Here is a 25,384-nt window from a genome sequence, read left to right as displayed (position 1 = left end):
TGTGCCAAGGGTCTGGGCCTCACTCAGCATAACCCTGGCTGAGTCTCTGCCAAGCGCTCCTTGGGAAGCGCCCACAATGAAAGAGGGGTCAGACAACACAGTCTGACACCCATGGGCTCCCCAACTTCACGAACACCACTGAATAACCCAGAGTGCGCAGGTCCAGTCAGTACCACACCACCCAAAATTAGCATCGGAGGTCCTGAGCCAGAAGCAAAGGTGGCCGTGCGTGGAACAGTCCCCACGGGTGAGCACAGCAGTTGGGCAGCCTGGTCCTACTCCCTTTGTGGCCGAAACAGCACCGGACTGCCTGTCCAACAGACAAATGGCTCCGTTTACGAAAAAGCACTTCTCTGGAAGGAGCAGGAGCCTGGCAGCGCTCAGCCTGCATTCATAGGGTCAGAGCAGGGAGCACATTGCAGAAATGTGGCCGTGGGCCTCCTCATACCCAGAACATGCCAGAGGCGCAGGGGCAGGAGCCTGAGTGCCTGGGAGGCTGTGCTGGTCCCAGCAGAGGCGGGAGCAGAGGCAGGAGCCAGGAGCCTCGAACTACAGCAGTCCTAGCTGTGAGCGGAGCCAGGGACACGGCGGGCCAGACCACACCCAAGAACATGCAAAATCCTTGAACAGTGCAGGGAACTGGCACCAGGATATTCTAGAGACTCAAGAAGCTGTTGTCTTCTCATCTCTCCAATGCAACCCCCATAAGGGCTCAAGCACAGATCAGGCAGCCCCTGATCACGGGAAGGGCCTGTGGGACCGTCCAAACAATAAAGGGACTCAAAACAAACACCAGAACGAAAGGCTTCCACTGTTTTCAGGGGAGCAGAGATCACAGTGTTTTCACTACTATTTCTGCTTAGTCACTTTTACTAAAGATGTCACGCCTGTAAATCCTAAAATTCTAAGTGTCCAATTAGTTAGACTGAAGCACCTCACTCAAGCAACCTGTGAACGGTAAAAGCTATTGAACTAAAACCATCTGCAAACACTGAGTCCCTCAGCGGGGCCCTGTCCTTGGACAGGAAGGGAAAGAGGATGGGATCTACAGAAAAGCAGGACACTGCCTACGACCTTCCAAACACAGAAACCCGGAGAGCACACATGGGTCCACAGCCCATCCAGGGGACAGTGGCCAGCGTGACGAGGGAGACCCACTGAGCCAGGAGAGGAGAGCCTCCATGAGCATCAGAAGGGGCCATCCTGATGCAAAAGAGGGAGCAGGGCCTGAGCCCACCACCCTAACCACATGGGCCGGGCCCACTGGGCCCCACGGGGAAGGACACAGCTGGACTCCTTTCCCGCTCGCCAGCAACAGATGGATGGGAAGGGGCTGGGACATTCCCCCAAAGCTACAGCAGGAGCTAAGAGGTCACCGGTCAGGGCCTCAGCCTGGCGGAGGCTGAGTGGAGGTGGCAGCGGTAATCCAGCCACTCTGAGCTCAGGACGCCACAGGTGGCCGGGTGTCACGCATCAACTTGGAAGGTACATGCCCTCTGGTCCAGCACTTCCACACCTAGTCTATCCCGGGAAATAGCCAGCGCGCTCATACACGTGGGCAGATGTTCATCACGGTAACACCAGGAGGGAGACCGTGGGACCTCAGAGCAGGGGGCAGTGGCCTGGACCTGTCCACCTCCATGTCCGGCCCTGAATCCCAACGAGCCACCGAACATACACATGTGGCTTCCTGATGGGGAAGACACGAACCCGGACGCACATGAGGGAGGCACCACCAGCCTTGGGCTGCCGCCCGGGTCCAGAGCAGACACCTGGAGGTTCATGGCACCCGTGAGGCAGAGGAAAGCACATGACCTGCGTTCTCCACGTCCCCGAATTTCTGCAAACAGTGTGAGCCCACCACTGACAGGTGCCTGCAGGCTGTCGGCGGCCCCAGGCAGGAGCCCTCCCAAAGCAGGGGCCCCACACTTGACAGGGGCTTTTGTCCCACAGAAATTCACGAGTACACCAACCCTAACACTCTCATCCACAGAATTGTATTTGGAAAAGAGGCGCCTTACCTTTTCCAGGACTAAGGTTCTGGTCTATGAAGACCTTGAGTTCCCCGTTGGCTTCAATTAGACCGGCCTGCAGAGAGCAACAAGGACAGTAAATAGGGGGTCTAAGAGCGACAAATCTACAGTTCGTAACAAGCCGGGCTGTGTGAGGGAGGTGTAAAATACGGCATGAAAGAGACAGAATGGTCAGGAGCCCATGCAGGGAACTTCGAAGCTTAACCCTTGTGACGTTAATGAGATACAGCTTTTGTGCATTAAGTCAACACACGCATTTAAGGGGCAGTGCCTGCGGCTAGTGGAGGCGCACCTCGGGTGAGCGTAAAATTCATCTGACCACCTGTCGTGAGAGCAGACAGGCGATCCAACCTGAGAACAGGGCTTTCTCAGAGCCCCGGACGCGGCAGCTCTGCCGGAAATCGGGGGATGCACCTCTGTGTACAGGAGTGTGGGCCGGGGCCAGGCAGCATACGAGGTCCACCCGGCACCCCCATGTCCTGAGCAGGGTGACCACGCGCAGGGCCCACTGACCACACAGCTCACTGGGGAACCAGGCAAGTGACATCACTCCCCAAGGTGTGCAAACGCACCTGAGCCGCTACAGGGAGCCATGTCTGGGACTGACCCCTGACATGCGTCCTGCGTCCGCTTTCCCTGGGTTTTCATGGGAAGAATCAGGGCTCGCATGAGCTCGTCACGGGCACCGCACACCATCGGCATATGGACGCCCGCACCCGAGTCTGTCCTCACCAAACATCGAAGATGTGCCTGCTGCACACCAAACCAGGGCAGACGGTCTTGATACACTGAGCCTCACCAGACACCAGCCCTGACACACGCACACTCACACCAGTGCACACCATCCGCACGTGGTCATTCACACATACACATGCATGCACACACGTCCTACACCCATACGTGTGCACACATGTGCATAAACACACACACACACGTGTACACAAGCCACATCGCAGGTCAACCAATCCCGGCAGACAAGCCTCCTCTGCCTCCTGCCCAGGCCTCTGACCACCAGCGACCCGGGCAGTGGGATTCCTGGCCCAGCGGGAGCACCGGCTGAGGACGCCCCGGTGTTCAGGGACTCACGCCTATGTGTACACAGCAATCTCACACACATCCACACGAGCCACGCACTCACAGACGCTCACATGTCTGTGCAGTGTGCCTGGACTTTCCTCACAGGTGTGTTAAGTGCAGGCCAGGCCGCCCGTGAAGGGATACAAGTGCACTTTCCAGCATCGTCCTGTCTGTCCAGGAACCCAGAGCACCTGCGGCCCCTTCCCACCCCAGGAGGAGCCTCAGGTTGGCAGCACGTACGGGCAGCAACAAGCTGGACTGCAGACAGGCAAGGCTCGCCTGAGCCTGGCACGGGAGAAGCCGCATGTCAGGCCCTGCGGTGTTGCCGGGATGGGTTCCCTCTCTCCACGTGGTGCACAGAGAACACACCAAACGCACCCAAAATGCACAAATCCACACACGGAACCCGAGACGAAGTCAGGCCCGTGCCAACACAACATGGGCCACGTTTCCTGGACTCTCCAAAACTCCACCTTCCCACAGAAGCGGAGGGAGCCAAGCACATGCCCACAAGGATGGCAGCAGACTGAGGCCGGGCTGGGCTAGAGGACTGCTGGCCAGGAGCCGCCAGACTCAACAGCACGACTCTCTCTGGGCCAGGAAGCCTGCACCAGGCTGGTCCCAGCAAACAGGCTCAGGGTGCCCCAGAGACACGGGACACCAGCTGCCACAGAATTGAGGACACAGCCATAGCAGGAGAGCGCCTCAGGGCCCCCATACACCTGTCAGATGGCCCCAGGCTCCCAGCACATCATTGGTGCTGCCGGCTCCTTGATCCCGCAGACAGCGGCCCTGGGCTCCATGTCCACTGTCCTGTACCAGAGTGGACGGGTGGCTGGACGCCTGAGCTGGCAGCCATGGAGCCCCAAGATCACACAGGGCCTGTCACTGCCCTCATGGGTCTGCCTGGGTGGGACCCAGCGTTGCCCAACCTGGGGCCACTGCCCATGCTGCTCCAGCTCGGCGGTCACGGGCCACTCATGGGAAACCCCCTCCCGCAGAGGGAGCACTCATAGTCCACACATCAGCGGCACAGCCCCAGCAACCCCTCACAATGTGGAAGGAAGGGAACCAGGCCAGGAAGCCCCCAGTCACTCTGGAGGAGGTCTAGTCCAACTCAAGTGATCAGACTAGCCCATCCTCTCCAGAGCCAAAGGGCTTCGTCCTCCCTGGCCACATGCAACCCACCATGGCCACCGGATGAGTGGCCTGGGCGGCGAGCAGGTCAGCCCAGCCCTTTCCGGGTAAGTCTGGAAACAGACAAAGAGGCCAGTCCCTTCTTGCCGGTCTCAGGGTCACAATCCAAAGCTGGGGAGTCACTGGAGAACAGAGAGCAGAAGACAGAGGCAGACAGCCGGCTGACACGGAGGAGAGGCTGGAGCGAGCCACAGGTGCACCCAGTGGCATCACATCTGCTCCCGGACACCCTCCCAGCCACGGGGAGGACGCTGATGGAAGTTCCGCATACTCGTGCTCTGTAAGGCCTCGTTTCTGTCGCTCAAAAGAACCTCATGTAGAAAGGGGGCTGGAGTCTTCAACAGGCTCCTCCCACCCACCACCCATGCAGCCCCAGTCTAGCCCCGTGGGAGTCCCACAATGCGTGGCGGCCCAGCACCGAGGGGCTGCAACGTCCGGAGCAGGCTGCCCGGCAGTGCTTGCCACCCCCCTCCCCATGACACCACCTGGGAGCCTGAGGGCACCACCTCTGACAGGACCATCTTCCCATACCCACCCTGTTCCCAAGCCTGGTTTCCAGTTCGGAGCGTAAACCTGAGGGCAGTAACTGTGACATAGGAAGAAGCCAGCTGGCGGCTGACAGCTCGTTGACGCCCACTGTCCGTATGCGGGGTATGCGGGACCGTGACTAGGTACCCCACAGCAAGTCTCACGGGCACAGGAATTCTATCTCGCAATACAACGTGTGTCGGAATCACAGGTGGCGCAAGCTCGGTTTTCACAAAGGAAATTAGAAAGCTGGGGCTGGGAAGTCAGGCTTTGGAGAGAGTGGGGGCCTGCCTTCCTGCCATCCTCTCCTCCTCAGGGGCTGCCGGACACACTGCCACCCGGCCACGCCCAAATTCCAAAACACGGAAACCATTCGGGAGGATAAAGGGTTACTGTCGCTTTAACCCCTGAACTCTGAGGTCATTGTTCTGCAGTGAGAGAGTGGTGACCGGTTTTTCTCTAGAACATAAAAAGTCCTTCTTTTCATCTGGGAAGCCACTGAATGTATTTTTGAAGCATACTTTAACAGCTGCATGCAGATTTGGCCCAAATTTCCTGGAGCCACATGACTGACTGCCAATGACCAAAGACAATCGGTCAGGACCAAAATGACGCATCTAGGGTTCCTGACCTCGAAGGCCGACAGCAGCGCTCCATAAGTCCGCCTGGAAGGAGCTAGAGCTCTGGGGGCACGCAGGCAAGGCAGCTGCGGAAAAGTGGCCAGCCGGCCAGCAGAGGCCTGGCAGCCAGCGATACCAGAGCAGGACAGACTCTCGAAGTCAACCAGCGTCCACATACAACTGACCTAAACCGGTTCCAGAGCTGGTTTATCCTGCCCTACTGTGCAGACACAGTGCACGACACAGCCCCCAAATCAAGCCTGAGTCCAGGCCACACCCAGCTCGTCCCCCCAACCGTGCTCTCTGTAAACGTGACAGAACTCGTTTCAGAACCTGATGACCAACTCAGAGAGACACACTTGTCTGGTCCAGCTGTGTGTGTCCACCTCGTCTGAGGCGCAGGGGCCAGCATGGCACTGGGCGGCACTGGGCAGAAGCACGTGGACAGCATGGAATTCAGGAGAGAAGCAGGTCTGTCTGAACCACACAAACTTATTCAGGGGCGTATAGGAAGGTCACTGGCGCTGTCACCCATAACCCCATCCACCCCCGGGGTCCCAGCCTCAGCCCTCCCACAATGGAGCTTTTCTACAACACCACCCTTCGTGGGTGTGAACCCCAAAAGACACTGAACACCCTAAGGAGACGTCTCTGGATGACAGTGACAAGCAGCACAGCAGGGGATTACTGCCCCAGGTGCTGCCCTGCCTTGTGGCCAGCGCTACAACACCTGGCCCACCAGCATCCACCCGCGGCCATGCCCACTCGAAGCTCTGCTCCCTCCCCTCCCAGATGCCAGCCCTAGGCCCTTGTGGGACCCCAGGCAAGTCCCCACAACCCGCAGGAGGAGAGGAGTGCCAGCCCACCTCACTCGCAGCCTCACAACGGGCAAACCTTTAAACAACTGCAGCCGGTGACCCATCATCTCCATCTGCCTGGGACCACGGGGTTCGGGAAGCCCCTGGGGCACAGGACTGCCAGGGCTCAAGGCAGGAAACCCTAGGCCAGCTGCAAGGTGGCCCTCGTGACTCAGCAACACCTCCACGGAGCCGCCCACCGGTGCTGGTGTATGAGCCTGACAGGTGCAGACCAGGCACACGGTCCACTCTGTGCATGAAGTGAGACCCCCGTCTGAGTACGAGCTTAAAGCGAGCTCAGATCACACGGGACGGAGTCCGTCAACACTGACATTTGTGTTAAATTTGCAGTGGACCCTGGAAATGGTCCCCTGTGATGGAGTTTGCTCTTTCCCACTTTGTAATCTTACACTTGCTTCTTGTCTGCGTGGGCTCAAGAGCCCGTGGCCCCAAGAGCCTGTGGCCCTGTGAAGAGGGACAGGCCCCGAGGCTGGGCACACGCAGCAGGCCTGAACACATGGACCACGCCGAGGTGCTCACCTCCTTCCCTTGGAGCCCAGGGACCCCCGGGCCGCCCTGCTCCTGGCTCCTGCAGTTCTTTAGGGAGACAGTCCAAGGCCACACAGCACAGAACCGCCGGGAGCACAGGGAAACACTAACGTGTTCGTTACAGCCTCCTTGCGATTTTCTAACACCATCCCGTCCTCAGGGGCTTCACAGTCAACACCACAGGACCTTAGTTTACAACCACAAACTGGGACCCAGGAAAACATTACCACACCACCCACGCCCCTTCCCTCTTGTGCCTGGGGCGAAGCCCGCAGGGACGCCGGGACCAGCACCGGAACCAGGCTGCTGGGATGCTGTAAACAGTATTCCTGTACTGCACGTAGTTTTAAGTGCACAGAACTCCTTCCCTTGCACGCTCTTTATACTTAAGATGCAAACCTCCCTCCAGAAAGAAACACCAAGACGCTGAACGAATGAACACGTAAACCAACAGCGAAGGCACTCATTTGTCACAACTAACCTGAGTTTTTCTTACAACACTCGTTACTCACTCAGCTTTTTGGGTTTGTACTTAAGGTAAGTAAACCCAGTTACTGTGTATTTTCCAACGTTGGATACAATGATCCACTCAAAGCAGTAAAACTCAGCTGCTACACAGGAAGCTGAGCCAATTAGACGTGGACGCTGAAACACCAACTAGGTTCTTTACTTACCAAACCATAGTAATGACCATATTCCAGCTTCACACATGCCACCCATCTCTGCCCTGCATCCCTCACAAGCCGCGGAGGGCGTGGCCGGGACCCCCCCACTCCTGCTGCACACCCTGACACCCTGATCCCCCTCCTTCTCTCTCTAGAACACCCTCCCCAAGACCCCTCTGGTCACCGCAGGATACAGTGCGGACCCCTTGGCAGGACAGACACCCAGGGCCGAGGGCCCGCCCACAACCTTTGAGGGGCCCATCAGAGGCACTGCCCTGGCCACTCAGGGCAGGGGGGAGGGTGGGCCAGCCGCCGGGAGACCACCACCACTCTGGTGGCTGCCTACTTTCTATGCAAGTCCTACCTTGCCGCCCCCATGGGCCCACTAGAACAGAAACGCCAGTGAGGGCAGGACACGTGCCTGGAAAGAAAACCAGAGCCACGTCCAGACCGAAGCAGCTCCCGGCCCGGGGACAGCTGAAGAGTGCCCAGTGGCACCAAAGCAGCCACAGTCAATACCAAACAAAGGGCAAGCCTGTGCTCCAATGAAACTGTACCTACACGGAGAGGCAGTGGGCCAGCAATTCCACCGATTCAGACAGACACAAAAATCAGCAAGACAAGGCCAGGAAGGGGCAAAGGGCAGGGGCCTCAGGCAGCAGAGGAAGGACCCGGAGACCCAGGAAAGCAACCACAGGCCCGGCTCCCTAACGACAGTTACACAAAACAGCAGCATGTGTGATCAGCCAGGCACCTGGGGGGAGTCCAAAGGAACCTTTGTTCGCGCCTCGGCAACCCTCCTGACCTTTCCCATCACAGCGGCCCCTTCTGAGTCCCCACACGCACCGGGAGCCGGCGTCCTGACCGCAGCAGCACATCTGGGCCTGCAGGGGCACCAAGTGCATCGTGGCTGCTGGCTGGCACCTGCCTCGAGCAGGCGAGACAAAGGGATGGGAAGAACGGTGAGGCCCAGCTCTTCCGTGACCGCAGGGACCCGGTATAACCACTCGAGGCGGAGCCCTTGCACAGCAGCCATACAAACAGCAACCTACCTGGGAGGCAACCCCGACCACCCACCACGGAAGCACACAGGGCCTCGCCGAGGGCACAGTGCACCGGCACCCACCAGAAGACATCAGCGCTGCAAGCATACCGTGTAACAGAGCGCTCATCAATACCGTGAGCTGCAAGGGTGATCTAAGGTAGGAGCGGAGTCCAGACATACTTTGAAGGCCTGGCCCCTCACCCCACCCTGTGGCTCCTGCAGAGACCCTCCCTCGACTCCAGAGCAAACGGACGCCAGGCCCCGGGGCCCCAAGCACCGCCACAAGGACACAGCCTGTGGGCACGCCCAGCATGGTAGGTGAGGGGGCACTTCACGGCCCCACCCAATCCCCTCCCCCTGAGCATGGCCTGCCCTGGTGACCGGATCTGCAGGGCCACGTCTGGTCTCAGGAGCCGGAGGCTGGGGTCTGGCTGGCTCGTCTCTCTCCCTGTGTGTGCATGGACCTCGCTCCAGCCCCTCCCTCCCGCGCTCTGGCAATGGAAGCTACCTGGCAGAGGGCCCACGAGGCCAGAGCTGGGGGCAATCTCCGGCCAACAGCCCAGAAGTGAACAAAGCCCACCAAGGACCAGGTGAGTGAGTGGACATGGTCCTGCCACAGGGACCTGGGGGTACGTGTTGGTGTGTGACACTCTCAGGTCCTGGGCTGCGAGCCAGCACAGCTGCAGTCAAACTCGCAAGCCACGGAAGCCGTGGGTAACAAAACCACGGTCCCAGGCCACTGTTCTGGGCAGCCCGTGACGACACTGAGTGGGGCACTTTCCCGCCTTACCCACCAGCCACAGAGAGGGCACCATGGTGACACCACAAAGCCATCGGAGGTGGCATGTTACACAAACATGTCTCAGGTAGAGCTACGGTTCGTCACATAAAAACCAGTTCCAAGTAGCCATGCGGACAAGAGAACCAGGTAGAAACGATCTAAGAAGGAGCACTGGGTCCGGCAGTGGAAGAACAGGGCTTCGGATGGCGCCTCTGCCTCCACCTGACCCACGGGCCGACACCAGGGCACCAGCGCTCCCAGCAGGGAGGGTGCTGCCAAGCCACAACATCACCCACACCGTGGCACCGCTGTGAGGGCCCACCAGCCAGCATAGTGGTCGCAGTTCTGCTGTGAAGGCAGGTTCCGGAAACAACCTAAAAGCCCATCAGCAGGCCTACATAAACAAGGGCACATCCAACCCACCAGCTCTACACTGACACAAACCTTCCGAATTCCAGCTGCTAGCTCTCTGACGATACTAACAAACGATTATTCGCTATTTGGGGCATTTTAGAGAGTTCTCATCTTTCAGAGATAACACTAGAATAGTGAATGACAGGACAACATGTTTGTAACCAGCTTCACAACCACCCAGCGGGCGGACAAGTGTGCACAGCCAGCCAGCCAGCCGTCACTCAGGACAGCGACAGGGTGCAAGGCGTCACCACCACATCCTCTCTGCCTGCACTTGCATTCGTCTCAAATGTCCCACCAAAGTGTCTTCAAAGGGACACCTGGGCACTCAGTCCATTAAGCATCCAACTCTTGATTTCGACTCAGGTCGTGATCCCAGGGTCGTGGGATTGGGCCTCCACACCGAGCGTGGAGTCTGCTTAAGATTCTCTCTCCCCTCTGCTCCTCCCCAACTCGTGCGGGAAGTGCATCCTCCCTCTCCCTCCTTCCTCTCTCAAAAAAAAAAGTGTCTTTGTAATGATGTATGTTTACAGTTACCAGTGTGTTTAGGGCCAAGTTGTGGAGTAAAAGAGCGGAGAACAGTGTGGGAGTCCCTTTACATAAAGCTGTGTGATAGATGTGCACGTTCAAACACAGGTACCTAGAGAGTCAACTCCAAAATCACCAGCAGATTCGTAGTAGAATCACCTGGACTATGATTTTCAACAACTGTCAGCTTTCTAACATTTGAATTTTTTTTTTAATTTATTTTTTGAGAGAGAGCAAGGGAAGAGCAGAGAGAGAGACAGACAGACAGAATCCCAAGCAGGCTCCACACTGTCAGTGCAGAGCCCGATGTGAGGCTCAAACTCATGATCTGTGAGATCGTGACCTGAGCCAAAATCAGGAGTCAGACAATCAAGTGACTGAGCCAGCCACACACCCCTGACATTTGAATTCTTAATGAAAGACTGTGTTCTGTAAGTGGATATGCATAAGGCTGCTGTCATTTTCTAAACAAAGGACACAGAACCGCAGGACAATGAGATCTAGACATGACAAGGGATAGGTAAGGACACAGGCTAGGCCACACGTCTGAGGTCAGGACCCCGAGGGGCAACCACAGAAAAGAAACCAAGACGGCAGCAGGAGCGAATGGAGAAGAGGTCCACATCCACAGACTGGACAGAACAGGACACAAGGTCACAGAGCGCTGGCCCTGAGCCACAGGCAGGGCAGTGGCAGCTGGAGAGCAGAGAGCACATCTGCGGAGGAAACGCACACTCACACCAAGAGTGCACACTCCAGGGAGCAGCCACGGGAGATGCACATCCTCAGGAGAGAGTCCACCAGTGAGGGGTGATGCAGGAGGCAGGAGGCAGGAGGCAGGAGTCAAATTTGCAACTTCCAACAGGTAGGGGGGAGGGGGGTGAGTGGGTATGGCAGATGGAGCAGTACTGCCACCAGGATCTGAAATTTAAGTGACAACTTGGCTTTCTCTGTCAGGGGCCACGACCCCGCAAGTGACACACAAGTTACAGCTGTCCTTGCTGCCCCACCCCCTCCCTGGTGGGCCTCTCCCGCGCTCTCGTTACCTGCACTCCAGGATGTCTCTCCCAGTACAGAAATGCCCGCACTCTCTGGCTCCCGTGAGCGCCACCAGAGATGCTGGCAGAAATCAGCGTCCCGTCCACCTCTGCCTGACCCCACCACCGCTCCAAACCGGAATGTCAACTGAGTGCAGAATCATGGCACTACCACCCAGCCCACTGCTGGGTTTCTCCCTGAATCATCTCCCTCGCTCCCCGCAGTCACAGCCCTTCCTAGACAGACGCAGCGGGAACCACAACATCGGCTTTCTTCCGTATCTGCACTCTACACTTCACCCTCTGCCTTTTTGCCAGAGCAACGTCAAATTTATTCTTGGGCACACACAAACAAATGCGAGATTGCCTGGAAGACAATGTAACGTGACTCCAACACAATTTTTAAATATTTGCCTCCACCTGCTTTCTGGTGTTTCTACAGCAGGTCTACACTGAGGTAGTTCTGGGTGGTGCGTACTGCATTTTCATACCTGCTGAGTGGTGGTGGGAGACCGTTCTGGGCCTGACGGGGACACTAACAGCAGGCTGGGATGTGAAGTTATTGCCCAGAAGAACAGGATTCTGCCTTCTGTATAATAGCAAAGTCTGACCCAACCAGATGGCCACACCAAGAGCTTTTCTCCTTAACCAAAGTCCCTGCTATTTAACTCCCCCACACCCACCCTCTGGACGGCCGTGTCCCAGCCTCAGCCCCGTGAAGGGGGAGCCCCCAGAGTCGGGGACTCATCCACCCAGGACCAATTCCTGCTGCCCACCTCCCACTCCACTTGTCCAAACCATGGTCGGGGCAAGCTGGAGGAGGCAGGGAGCCGTCAGCAGAGAGACGGGGACCAAGGTCAGGAGCTAAAACACACCAAGGGACCCTGGGCGCTCAACGGTAAAGGAGCACCCCCAGACACCCCGTCTCTGGGAGCCTGCCGACCTCCTGCACCCCGACTCATTCCCAAGCTCAGGCCCTAAGGAGGAGCCGGTCCCCTCAGCCACACTAGGAGTGGGGTTCTCCCCAGAGCTCTGGTTAGAAGTGTGTGTGCGAATGGAGGAGAGACCCAGGCCCGCGGTGAGCTCCCAAGTCCTTCAGAGCCACTGGCCTGTTCTCAGGACCCACCCGGTGCTGCCAGGCTGGACCACACGTACGATGTGGCTGGCACTTCCACCTTCACTGCCCTGAGAGGAAGGTATGCTTGTCACCTTCGTTCCGCAGATGAGTCCCCAACCCCCAGAGAAGACTCTGCCTGAGGCTGCCCCACAAGCACGAGGGAGAGCTGGGCTCAGAGCACACAGCACGGATCCACTCGGAATCGCTGTGTCTGTCCCGACACGGAAACCGGTTCGAGGAAATACCCATGGTCCCGTGGCTCCACGTGCACTCGGACACACCCGCCATCCCATGGAAAGCAGAGGACTAACACAGCCAGAGGTGGAGACGTTTTCTGTTCATAGAGTAGCCTTATTTTATTGGCTAATTTAAAAATTAACAACACACCGATCTGACTTCTCTTCTGGAAAAATTATTACTTTCTCCCTTTCAGAAAAAACCCAACTTTCCTTTTAACAAAAACCAAGTCACAGAGGCCAGGAGCTCGAACAAGTACCACTGTCCTTCACAACCTCCAAGGGCCCAGGTGGGCTGCAGCCGCAGGGATGGACAGACAGGACAGCCCCATCCCCTACCACCAGCCTTTTCCTTCCCAGGGGAAGGAGAGCTCAAAAACAGAGTGAGCACCATTTCTCGGACCACCGTCCACACGCGAGCCATACACAGTGACCCAGGATGCACGAGAGGTCAGAGTGTCCAGGATCCAAGAAACTGACCTGCACACTCACCAAATGCTCAGCCCTCCTGCCCCCAGAGTGAGACGTGGTCATGCAGCTCCATGAGGGCCCCTGTCCAATGTGTCAAGGGAAGAGGGGGCACATCCACAGGAGGGAGGCACCCCCAGGAGCCTCCACTTCCGGCTGGGAGGTGCTCTGCTGGCACCTAGGTCTACAGGCCAGGCTTTCAAAGCTCTCTGCGGTTGCAAAACCCCATGACATTGTTTAATTTTGTGACTTCCCTTCTGCTGGAGCTGTGCTTGTGCTGGGGGAGGGCACACCAAGGGCACCCTGAAATAAGGATGAGACACCTCATAACCCATAGCTATCCTAACTCATGGACTACTTTCTCAGATGACATTAAGGCAAATATCTGTCTTTTATAAGCTGCACATCATTCCTAACACGGCACCTGAATTTTAAAAAAAGAACATGTTTCAGAACTGATACTGATGAAGGAACAATAAACACCTTCTAGACGAGCTGGCTTAATTTCGAAGTGCACCAGATCAAAGCCATGGCCGTGTATGACTTCATGACTGACGCCCACACTCAGCCTTGGGGCAAATTTGCAGACCAGGATTGAGGTCCTGTCAATACAGGTAGAATAAGATATTTTTCACTCAAATCCTCACTTTTCTGAAAGCAAGTAAAACAAGAGAAACATAAGACCCCTTCAAGGTAATCCCAGTTATTAACACTTCCCAGCAGAGGAAGGAAGACATTGTGTAAGGCTGAAAAGATCTAGTGGGCTATACTTACGCTGCACAGTCATGTGCCCAGGAAGTTACAAGAGTACTGACCACTAACCTCAACTTGGGCCTCAGAGAGTCCTGGTGATCTCACTGAATGAGGATGAACATATACACACTCACCAATCAAATGCAGGAAACTCGCTTAAACTACCTAAGAACTGTCTGTACCTAACATTAAAATTCAAACTGCAAATTCAAGGTGTATTTCCTGTACGTTTATGTCGAAATCGTTTTATATTCACAACCCTTACTAAAACGACAAAAGCACACCTAATGTTAACACTCTGCCATGAAATCACCAACGAAAGCTGAACATCGTTAATTTATACAGCGCGGATACAAGTCAACAGGAAATAAACACCAGGACAGAAAGTGAACACAGGAGATGCTTTTCAACTCACAAAGTAACATGTTCTAAAAGGAAAAGATTCAACTTCTATATCCAGAAATGCAAGCTAAAAACACAATTTAAAATTTTACCTGCAAATGGACCAAGTTTTGTGGGCTTTTAAATTGTGATCCAACTGAATTTCAAAAAGGGGTCATTACAATGAGTTCCCCCCACAATGCAATAAAAGTATAAACTGGCACAATCATTCTGACAAGTTACCTGACATCTCAAAGACACAGCACATGTATCTGCCCGCCCGCGTCCATTCATGCCCGCCTATGCCCACCCGCCTGTGTCCACACACGCTCGCCCATGCCCACACATGCCCGTGCCCGCCCACACCCATGCACACACTCGCCTGCACACACTCATGCGTGTGCCCGCGCAGTTGCACGTCCAAGAACTCCTCCCTGGACATTATGATGGATCCACACAATGTGGAGATGTGGCCAGAAAGCCCCGAAAGCCCTGGCGCTGGAGGACGGAGACCTAGGGTGCGTCCACGCAGTGGGATGGGCTCTCCACGCTCCAGAAATCTGGGCAGAGTGCAGTAGGACTCTGCTGTGTGGTCCCTAAGCACCATTTATGCCGTGCCATGCATCATTAAAACCCTGGAAAACCTGCAAACTCTCTGAAAGGCCACACTCAGTATCTCTTGATGTCTTTGTGTCCTTTGTCCCCTCCCCGGAAATGGCATCATGGACAAGCGACTCAAGCAAGCGGGCCATTCAGGGAGGAAAGGCTCGCACCTACAGCAAAGGATTGGGGAGTAAATGTTCGTTTGAATTTACAATGACATGTTTAGGTCTGTAGCCGTTTTCATCTCCCAATTCACCTGTTTCAATAGCTGACCACCTACCACAGCCCAACATGCTGCATACATGCACAGCTGCTACTCCAGGCATGGCCCCAAGGAGCACGGTGTCCCGGCAAGACCTGCCTGGGGCATGACACCAGGTCACAGGACACTGAGGCACAGGGCACCTGGGGGGTGGCTGGGTGGGGCCTGGAGGTGGCTGGGGGCTCCTAAGGGGGTCTGCGGGGTGGCCTGGGGGCACTGGGGGGGACGCCTGGGGGTACTAGGGGGTGGTTGGGGGCCACCGGTGGGTGCCTGAGGGGGCATCACCCCTGATGCGGCCACACTCCACTTGTGTGCCCTCACCAAGCACCTCCCTGGCTGACCCAAGCCCTGTCCCTCCTAACAGACCCTGCAAAGCCCAACACACAGGAAGCTGGCACGGACTCCACACGAGAACGTTCTCAAGAGCACAGCTTTCCAGAAAGGCAGCTCTGTGAGGGAAGCATCACCCACAAGCCACACTACAAGCCAGGGCCGTTTCCTAGCGGCTTCGTGACAAGCCCAAGGCACAGAACTGCCTCTAGGAGAAGGATGTCCCTTCCGTGTCCCTTGTGAATTTGACAGCACGCCTTCACTTGTACACCTGTTCCACAGCAACACACCCAGGGCGTCTCCTCATCAAGCTGCAGCTTTCTGCTCCCCACCCCACTCTGGCCCACTCAGAGCCCGTGTAAGAGTGAGCACACCACCACAGGGACCCGTGTGGGCTACACCCCCCTCCCCATGCCCACCGGGGAGTCACTGTCAGGATAGGACAGGCTGGCGCTCTGGGAGTTAGCGCCTGGTCCCACAATGCACTCCAACCAACACCGAGGGAGACGGCTCGGTGCTGCGTCACCACATTTATGTCTCCAGCCCTCATTTCACCCTCGAGGTCTGGGGCTGAAAACCATACCCAGTACATGTATTTGTAGATAAGCTCTTGGTCTCCTAGCGGTATTGAACCAGGCCTCAGTATCATCCCCCCAAAGCCTACAAGGGACGCCTTCTGCGGCTCTCCAGAACACCTGTAGAGAATCTTCCATCACAGAACACAAAGCGGACTCACACCAGCTTGCACACAGGAGAACCAGCTCCCCCGCCAGGAGCTGGCAATGCACCACCCCAGCCCAGGACTGGCCCCCCACTGCTCCCACACCTGCAGCCACCTCCTAACAGTGGCCCGCAAAGCGCCTCCGTAACCTTACAGACCGGCCAGCTGGCTCCCCGTTCCTCACGGACCTGCAGGGTCTGGGGCCCACGGGGAGCTCATGCTCTGCCTGTGAAACACCCACGGGGCCATGCTGCGCACACGCAGCTCGCACACGGGCATGTGTTCATGGCAGAGGTCCTCCCCTGACTTCACACAATGGCAGTTTCTCCTACAATGAGCATGTATTAAACAATTACAGTTTCTGGATCTTCTCTGAAGTTGCCATTTCCTTCAGGAGGCTTTCTTGGTGCTGAAAATGACTGTCTTCTCAGCCTGGCCAACCTCTCCAGCCGTGACCTGTGTTCACGGGAGCTGTGGCTGGCACAAAATTGAATTCAGATAGCTAGTTTCATAAATGAGTACAGCAATTACATTTCCCTCCTCCCCGAATGAGGAGACCCTATGATAGAGGGACAGGCCCACGGCTGTGAGCAGAGACCCACACGGTCCCAGGGTGGTAACTGAAATGCAAGCCACTGTGGACCCTGCCCAGCTGGGACTCTGAGCAGAAACATCGCCCGTGATGCACATCTAAGGAGGGTCCCAAAGCTTCAGGGCTGACAGCAGGAGGCAGCCTGCGTGCGGTGAGGGGGTCTTGCGTGAACGCTGGTAGGAGGCCCCGAGGCCGGTCTCTGTCGGCACTGACAGGCAGGTGTCAGCCTTGAAGGCTGTCGGGACCACAGGAGGAACTGCCGTCACTGTGCAGCCAGCCTCTACGGCCAGGGAGCTCCCGCCCCAGATCCCAGGACCGGCCAGTACTCTACGAAATTCTGGAAGCAGCCCCCAAAACCATTGCTTGTGACCACTTCTGGGAGTGACCAGACCCCAGCTCACCACATGCTTCTGCACCAGATGAGTTTTCTCACCTCCGCACCAGGTACAAATACTGACTTTGGATTTTTACTATCTGAATTCTTCATCGCCAGCACATACCGACATAATCGGAATAAATGAACGTCAAAGACCTCGGGCCCACTTGGTCGTTGCTTCCCAGCTGGCTCCTTGGAGACAGGCGGCAGGTCTCCACCCTCACACGCTGCCCCGGCCAGAGTAAAGCTGGGGACGCGGGAGGGCAGAAGGGGCCTTGCCACAAGGACACCCAACTGCAGCCCACTCACTGCAGCCATGCACCCTTCCAGGTGAAGAGACACGCTTGCAAGATAAAAGGCCAGCTACTAATTACCAGGGAATCAGGCTGCTTTTCACATGTTGCTAGAAAACGCAAGGCTTTTTTAAGCAGAGGAATTACAGTGTTGTGTCTTGATTTCCTTTTTAAACACATGCAAATCTTTATTTGTTCTAGAGACAGAAGACACAAAGTGCAGTCGGTCGGTGCCAGAGCACCTAGGCTCCAGGTCCAGGCTCTTGGAGCCCCACACACCCACCTCCAAGCTCTTCCTGACCTCCCATCTCCATGAAACAGCACTGTTTCCTCATGGGCCCCGGCCCCCAGTCACCCCTGCCCTGCCTTCCCATGCCCCAGCCCAGTGACCCGCCCCCAGGTCCCCCCCATGCCCTCCTGTCCCAGAGCGCCCCCCCCATGCCCTACTCCTGGCCCCTCCGTGCCCCAGCCTCCCATGCCTCCCCACTGCCCCTATACCCCTGCCTCTAGACCTCCTGTCCCCAGGGCCCCCGCATAATCCCCCTGGGTCCCCTCCATGTCCTTAGTCCCCCTCCGGACCCCTTGCCCCCAGGCCTCCCCATGCCCCCAACTCAGCCCTTCACCCATGCCCCAAGCACCCCAACTCGTCTGCCATCTCCCACCACCAGGAGCTTCAGGAGAGCAGAACAGCACACCGTGCTCCCCGCTGGGCACAGGCACTCCACAAATAGCAAAGGACGGACAGGATGGACACGTGAACAAAACCAGCAGGCCACCCTCGAATCAGGCATTTCCACCTTGTGCCCACAGGCCAAGAACTGAGGCAGGCACATAGCACACAGAAACCAGGGGGCCTGGCTCCGGTCAACTCCGAATTGAGACACACCTACTATACGAGTGAAAAGATACAAGTCTTTCCAGCATCAAGCCCCTCCACCAGAGACGCAGGTTGCAGGGTTAGCCTGCAACAGTAGTCTGCGTGCCTAGATGCCCACCCAGGCCACAGCGTGGCCCACGGCTCACTGTCAGGACAGCCATCACTGTCGCCGGCCCCACGCCCACCACCCCAAGTCAACAGGCTCAAGCCGTCCGCCTATTTCCTGGGCAGCACCCCCAAAACCTGCAGGGGCTCCTGGGCCTCCACTGGAGGGAGGAAGCTGCCGTGCCACCTTCCCTCATCCTCCGCACCAAGTCTGCTTGGCTGAGCCCTCGCCTGTCTCCTAAACTTGTCCTCCTTCACGGTGACCCCTAGGACCTAACTCCAGCCCCCTCCAGCCTTCCAGAGACCCCAGAACTCTGTAAAGCCGGGGTCCCAGCCCACGCTCTCCAACCCGAGGGGCTGGGCTCCCGCCTGTGCTTAGGCTTTGACCCTATATTGAGCTCCAACCGCTGACACTGCCCACTACTCCCCACCACTGGCTGCCAGAGTCACCTGCCCAAACTTAGACGTCACACCCCACGTAAGGCAGTTGAGAAAAGGCTAAATGCCTTTCCCTGGACCACGACCCCATTCCAGTCCAGTCCACCAGCCCTGCTGAGACCTGGTTCCAGCCACACCTGACGTCCCCAGCTGTCGGGACTGGGAAAGCACTTCATTTCTGCTTCTCCTCACACCACCTGTCAGCCCAAACGGCTCCACTATGCTCATGGCGCCCAAGCCTCCACCGCACCACCCCTCATGCTTAAACAAAGGACGGTGCAGAGGCTGCTTCTGTGACCGTCAGAGGAGATGGCAGTGGCCTTGACTGTCTTTGCATCCCCAGAGGCCACCACGAACTCCAAAGAGTCACTCAGTTAATAAAGAAACGTGGTTCCCAGAACGCACAATCTGCGCTCTGGCACAGGCTCCCTCCGACACACCGACATCACCTGCCCCTGAGCACATACCACTGCCAGGCATCTTTGGGGGATAATTCCCAGAGAAAAGGGCATGGCCACCAACAAATGTAACCAGAGGCGATAACCTCAGCCTTGAGTCGCGTACAGATCATGACTTGAACCTCAGCCACAGCGCGCAGGATGCAGTATGTATTCACACACTCTCTGCCGGACTAACCCCAGTGCTGGAGAGTGGGAGCCTACATGAGTGCGTGCCCAACCGTCACTGAGAGCGAGCCACATGTTCACTTAGGCTTTCTGGAGAACGTTAAAACCTCTGAACCAAAGGTAAGGCTTACACCTATGATTTGGTTCCACAGACGTGAGACACGTTTTCTCTACATCTCATGTTCCGGGCAGACGCAGCTCATCTGGACCGTACCTGCAACCTGTGCAACAGGTAAGAGACACGCAGCCCCCTTCCCCTGATGCTGACAAGACAGCACATCCCCAGAGGCACGGAAGGTAGGCCTGGGCGGGAGAAAGCACAGCAAAGAACTACGGGATCAATAAAACACACTATTTTTGAACCTAAAAGCCAGTTTCTTGGAAAAAGTTTCAAAAAATTATTCAGTGTATTCTACAGTTTTGTGACAAATCCAGAAAAAGCTAAAGTAGAATTTTTCACAATTCATGAGTCACCAAATTTCATTTTTCTGAGGAAAAAAAAAGGCGGGGGGGCCAAAGCAAATGCTTACCGCTTTACGGATGAAAGGTGAATTAACTGCCTACACCCCACACAGAACAGGTGCTCGGGGTCACTGCACACATGGCCAGCCCCAGTCTGGGCACCTGACCTCACCTAACTAAGGGTGTCATTCTCCATAGCAATGGAACTAGAATTCACGCGGCCTGCAAAGACTAAGAAAGTCCGTGGTGTCACTCAGGCGCCGCAGAAGCGAGACACGCACGTCCACAGAGCCCACCGGGTTCCGTACATCCTTCCACCTTGAACCCGTTTCACCTGCTCCAAGGTCTGAACAGAAACTGCACCGCAGCTTGTGCGTCATGGCGCCGAACCAGGTGGGGAAAGTACGAAGGACGTGGTGCCAGGGAAACGTGTGTGTAGCACGAAGCAGATATACTTACATCTTTTGCCATGTTACCAGATCCGTGAAGTCGATGCTATAAACGTTCACCCTCCAGAGAAGACTAATTTTCCTGGTAAGAAAGAACGAAAACCAAGAAATGACTAAGAACCGAAAACCAAGTGAATAAACCATCCACGCCTGGCCCCCCGGAACCGCCACCCCCAAGGGACCCTCCGGGTGGCAGGAGCCCTGCTTTCCAGACCCCCAGCCCACCCTGGGGGCAGCTGCCCGCCGGCGCCGCCCGAGAGCAAATACAGCCCCCCCCCCCCACACCCCGCCCGGCCCACACAAAGACCCTGCCACCCCCGGTCCCCCCCGCACCCCCCGCCACCGTGACAGGTGGTCTTCCGGCCCAGCGGGCCTGTCACCCGGCCGCCGCCGCAGCCGCCGCCGCCGCCGCGCGCGCGCGCGCCTCCCGCGCCGGAACCGGCAGTCGGGTCAGCGCCGCCCCCACCCCGCGCCGCGCCCGCGGGGGCCCCGACCCCGCGCTCCGGCCGACCCCGGCCCCGGCCCCCGACCCCGCCGGGCGCTCGCGCCGCTGCTCCGCGGGACGCCCGCCCGCAGGCCCCGCCCGGGACCCCGACCCCCGACCCGACCGCGACCCCGCCGGGCCACCCCGGAGTCCCCGACGGCGGCGCGGGAGCGGGGCGCCCGGGGCCCAAGGCGCGGGAGCCGCGGAGCCGGCGCGCACACGCGGCGGGACGGCGGCAGGACCGGGGCGGGCGCCCCGCGCGCCTGCGCCCCCCGCGGGACCCCGGCCCGCCGCACCTGGCTCGCTCCGGCGCGCGGGCACGGGCGGGGTCCCGGCGGCGCGCTCGGCCCCGGGGTCCCTGCCCTGCGAGGCGCCGGCGCGCGGGGCTCACCCTGCGAGCGGGCGTCGGGCGGCGTGACGTGCGCGGCGCGGCGACGTGACGTGGGCGGCGGGCCGGCTCCCGCAGCGCGCCTGCGCGCCTTTTCGCGCCTTCGCCGCCCTCCTCCTCCTCCTCCTCCCGCCGGTGCGGCCCGCGCGCGCTCCGAGGGGGATGGGCTCAGCGCGGGCGGGTGCGGGTGAGTGTGCGCGTGCGCGCCGGGCGGGGACCGAGACGCAGAGCCTGGCGCGGAGACGCCGCGGTGCGCGCGCTCTTGGAGAGGGGATGGAGATGTGCGCACACCTGGATCGGAGCCGGAGGTGTGCACGTGCCGGTGTGCGCGCACACTGGGAGAAGAGTCGGCGGAGTGTACGTGCCGGTGTACGTGCCGGTGTGCGTGCACGCTCAGAGAGGGGTCGGAGGTGGGCGCACACCTAGGGAAGGGCCGGGAGTGTGCACATGCCAGTGTGCGCACAGACTTGGAGAGGCGCCAAGTGTGTGCACGGGTGGAGGAGAGAGACGGTCCACGGGCATACGCCAGGGAGAGAGGAGGCCAGGTGTGTGCACGTGCACATGAGTGTATTTGTGGGTGTGTGTTCATGCAGGCGGAAGGAGGGTAGATTTTGTGCGCACAGGCGTTTATGTGGAGAGGGGGGTTGGAGTGTGCACGTGCAGGCGTGCATGCCCTTGGAGGAGAGAGGCGGAAGTGTGTGGACGTTTTGATAGAGGCCAGCTGTGTGCATGTGTGATTGCACACAGAGGAAGAAAGGCCGGGTGTGTGCTCACGTGGAGAAGAGGTGGGCAGTGTATGTGTACACGTGTGCACGCGTGCTTGTGGAAGAGAAAGGCCAGCGGGGTTTGTGCCGTGACTGTATTTGCGCATGTGCACGTGTAGGTGCACTGAGAAGATTGGGGGTGCTCCCCACAGTGCAGAGGGCCCTGCCCACCTGGTGTCCACCTGTCCCTGCGGGGCCAGCGATCATGCCCACACCCAGCCTGAGCCCGAGTCCCCACATCCCGGTGGGGTGCTCAGGAGGAAAATCAGGCAGCCAGTTTTCTCCTCATCGCTGGGTGGGCCTGGTGCACCCCAGCCTCTGGAGACTTCTCCCTGGAGCCCACCACCGGCAGGGCCAGGGCCCCCAGGGGCTAGAGACCCAGCAGAGGGCCGGCTGGAGTCCAAAGTTCAGGGCTGCAGCATAGTGTGCAGTGAGGAGCACAGCGCAAAGGCCTCTCTGCCCTGTGGGGGCAGCCGTGGTTCCGTTTCACGTCTAGTGCTGCTTCCCTGCCTGCTGCCTAACCAGCCACCTCACCTGTTAACACCACACTCAGCATTGGTTTCTTCTGGAAGACAGCAGAATGCTGCACCTTCTTTGTGCTGATTAGCACACAATGGGCACCAAAGAAACGTGGATGGTGGAGGTGATGGGGAGAGGCAGTCCAGTAAGTTCCTGCCTGGAGGACGTCGTACTTCTCTGCTGGTGCAGCTTATACAGTTCTTGGCCCCTTAGCAGGTCCCTGGGGTATCCGAACCCGCAACCTCCGTGTTGTCCCTCCAGTGGTCACATGTCCTAGCTCCATTCTCCTTGCACAGTATGTCTTTATTTTTTGCTGTATTTGAGTATTTGCCCACAGGCTAGAGGCCCCACTTCAGCCCTTGGACCCTGTACATGGGGCATCAAGCCTCTCGGTGAGAGCTGGGGGCTCAGAAAGAGAGAGGATCAGAATCTTAATCCCCCCACGAATTCAAGATTCTGGTCATTCCACAATATTCACACAAGACAGCCACCCCCAGTACTCTAAGTGATGTCTGTAGAGAAATCACGGTAGTGAGTGAGACAATGCTGAACTCGCAAGAGCTACCATGGCAGTGAGACAGCTCGAGAGGCCCTGGTTTCCTCGGGGAAAGAGCAAAAAATTGGAGTTGTTTTTTGCCTCTCGCTGAACACCTATTTCTGTGTTCCAAGGTAGCATAATTCCTAAAATTTTTGGTTGAAGATCCAAATGTTTGTGGCCAATGCCCTGCCTTGAAGTCTCTAGACTAGATTGCAGAAATGCCTCCTTCCTGATGAGCAGTGAGCCTGTGACTGCCTGCGTCCACCTGACCCCCCAGTGTCCACTCTCTATCTGGGGCGGGGGTTGTTCGGGAAGCATGACTTTTAGTGATGCTTTCATTCGGGTGTTGACTTACCCACACCTCAGTAGCTGGCATTCAGCCGTGATTGTCATGCAGGCTACCGCGTGAAAGTGGTTCTGTTCCGTGTTCATGAGAACAAAATGATTAGATCCTTCCCAGAAGTCCTCCTCTCCCAGAAGCTCCCTTTTTCTTTGTGTACCTGCCCTGTTGAGTCTCAGGGCATGGTACAAACCCTTACCCCTGCACCCCTACCCCCATTAAACTGCCCTTTACGGACAGAACAGTTTCTAATCCCTGGAAAATTGTAATGCTAAGTGTTTGTTAAATACCTGATTTGCCTTTGGTTCCCTCCTTGATGACACTGGTCCTGTCTTCAGCAGTTTCCTGTTTTCCACCTTCTTGGGTCACTGTGGCCATGGTGACATCAAGAGGTGGGAAGACAGAGGCTTATGGGAGGTATGTAGGAGAATGTTCCCAATATGGACAGGTGACATTTTCTCATTCTTTGGTAAAACACACGGACATCTTTAGAAAACTTTGCTCATTGTGTGTTTCATAAAATAGAAGTAAATCAGTGTGCCTACTTCACCTGGAGGGACATCCCTGGCCCTCTCCAGAGAGGTCACTGCTTCCAAGCCCCACTGACAGATTCTGTAGCCGCCACCCCTCCACCCCCACACATAGAGGCACCCGACTCGTCCTATGTCATGATTCATTTTGAAAATGTCTGGTCAAATTCAAAGTCCCCCTCTTGGGAGGAGGGCCAGTCCTGGACCCTCTTGGGTACGATGCTCCCAGCACTTACTCACATCTTAAAAGACTTGCACGCTCGTTTGCAGGCTGAAGCCCCAGCCCTTTGGCAAGAAGTCCTCAGATCTGACAGATTCTAGACCAAGGCATCTAACTCACTCCGATTATCTCCCCAGCCTGTTTACTGCTTGGACACATGTCCTTTACTCCTCTCCTGCAATGTTCTCTGGCTTCTGCGGCGAGAGAAATCCCCATCCATCTTCGCCTTTTAACTACACAGTCCTAGAGTTCTGTGAGACTTCACACTACCCTGGCTCAGAAGTCAACAAGATTCGGGGTGCCTGGGGGGCCCAGTCGGTTAAGCGTCCGACTCTTGATTTTGGCTCAGGTCAGGATCTCACGGTTTGTGCAGATCTCTGCACTGATAGCATAGAGGCTGCTTGGGATTCCCTCTCTCCCTCTCTCTCTGCCCCTCCCCCACTTGCGCGCGCGCTCTCTCTCTCTCAAAATAAATTTTAAACACTTAAAAAAAAAAGATGTCAACAAGATTCTTTTCTATGGACTCCTACAATGTGAGGTGGAAATACCCATGTTCCCCCTATGTCATTTCCTTCCTCCATAGAATCCAGCTACTGTCACGGGGCATGAAAGCACCAGAGAATATGGCGGTTTGGGGAAACTTGACCTTATGTACCACTGAGTGCCTCCAGGCACTTCCCTGCTACCTATCCGCTTACCTCCCAGGTCAGAGAGGGGCCCCCAGCCCACCTGCCACAACGAAGCTGACAGGAAGAGTCAGACAGCCTCGGATAATCTTCAGCCCCTCTGATGCTCAGATGCCTCTAGCTGAGAAATAAGTAGATAGAAATATACGTCTTCGGTAAGAAGACAGACCACAGTTTCAAAAGTTTTCTTTCCTGCATTGCTCACTCCCCACACTCTGAGTGCCGATATTGTACAGACGAACAAGATAGAAGATTGCTAAATGAGAGGCAGATTCACACAGTCTGGGCTCAGAAGCACCACGCAGGGGCCAAGGAAGCGGGGCTGCCCCCCTCGGCCTGGCTGGGGCCACAGCACCAACGTGCAGACGATGCCTCGGAGACCAGAGCGCTTGAAACCAGGCCCGCGTGGAATTGCTGGGACCACAGCACCGACGTGCAGACTGTGCTTCGGAGACCAGAGCACTCGAAACCAGGCCCGCGTGGAATTGCTGTTCT

General features: G+C 57.1%; 1 protein-coding gene across 3 annotated transcripts in view; it reads right to left on the bottom strand.

Annotated features, from left to right (window-relative positions):
• TFDP1 (transcription factor Dp-1) overlaps nt 1-21,368 on the bottom strand; it is a 40,246-nt gene extending 18,878 nt beyond the window's left edge. The window contains exons 1-3 of one of the 3 annotated variants that reach the window (XM_027065284.2): nt 21,296-21,368; nt 20,431-20,502; nt 2,022-2,088 (exon numbers count right to left, since the gene is read on the bottom strand). In XM_027065284.2, the coding sequence (XP_026921085.1) occupies nt 2,022-2,088; nt 20,431-20,442 (79 nt within the window). In that variant the 5' untranslated portion in view covers nt 20,443-20,502; nt 21,296-21,368. Of the gene's footprint in view, nt 1-2,021; nt 2,089-20,430; nt 20,503-21,200 lie in introns of all 3 variants that reach the window. The other 2 variants (XM_053218215.1, XM_053218206.1) reach the window with 2 other exon arrangements.
• Between the last annotated feature and the right edge of the window lie 4,016 nt (nt 21,369-25,384).

Source organism: Acinonyx jubatus, chromosome A1, assembly GCF_027475565.1.
Source record: "Acinonyx jubatus isolate Ajub_Pintada_27869175 chromosome A1, VMU_Ajub_asm_v1.0, whole genome shotgun sequence".
Taxonomy (NCBI): Eukaryota; Metazoa; Chordata; class Mammalia; order Carnivora; family Felidae; genus Acinonyx; species Acinonyx jubatus.
This window is presented reverse-complemented; position numbering and strand designations above follow the sequence as displayed.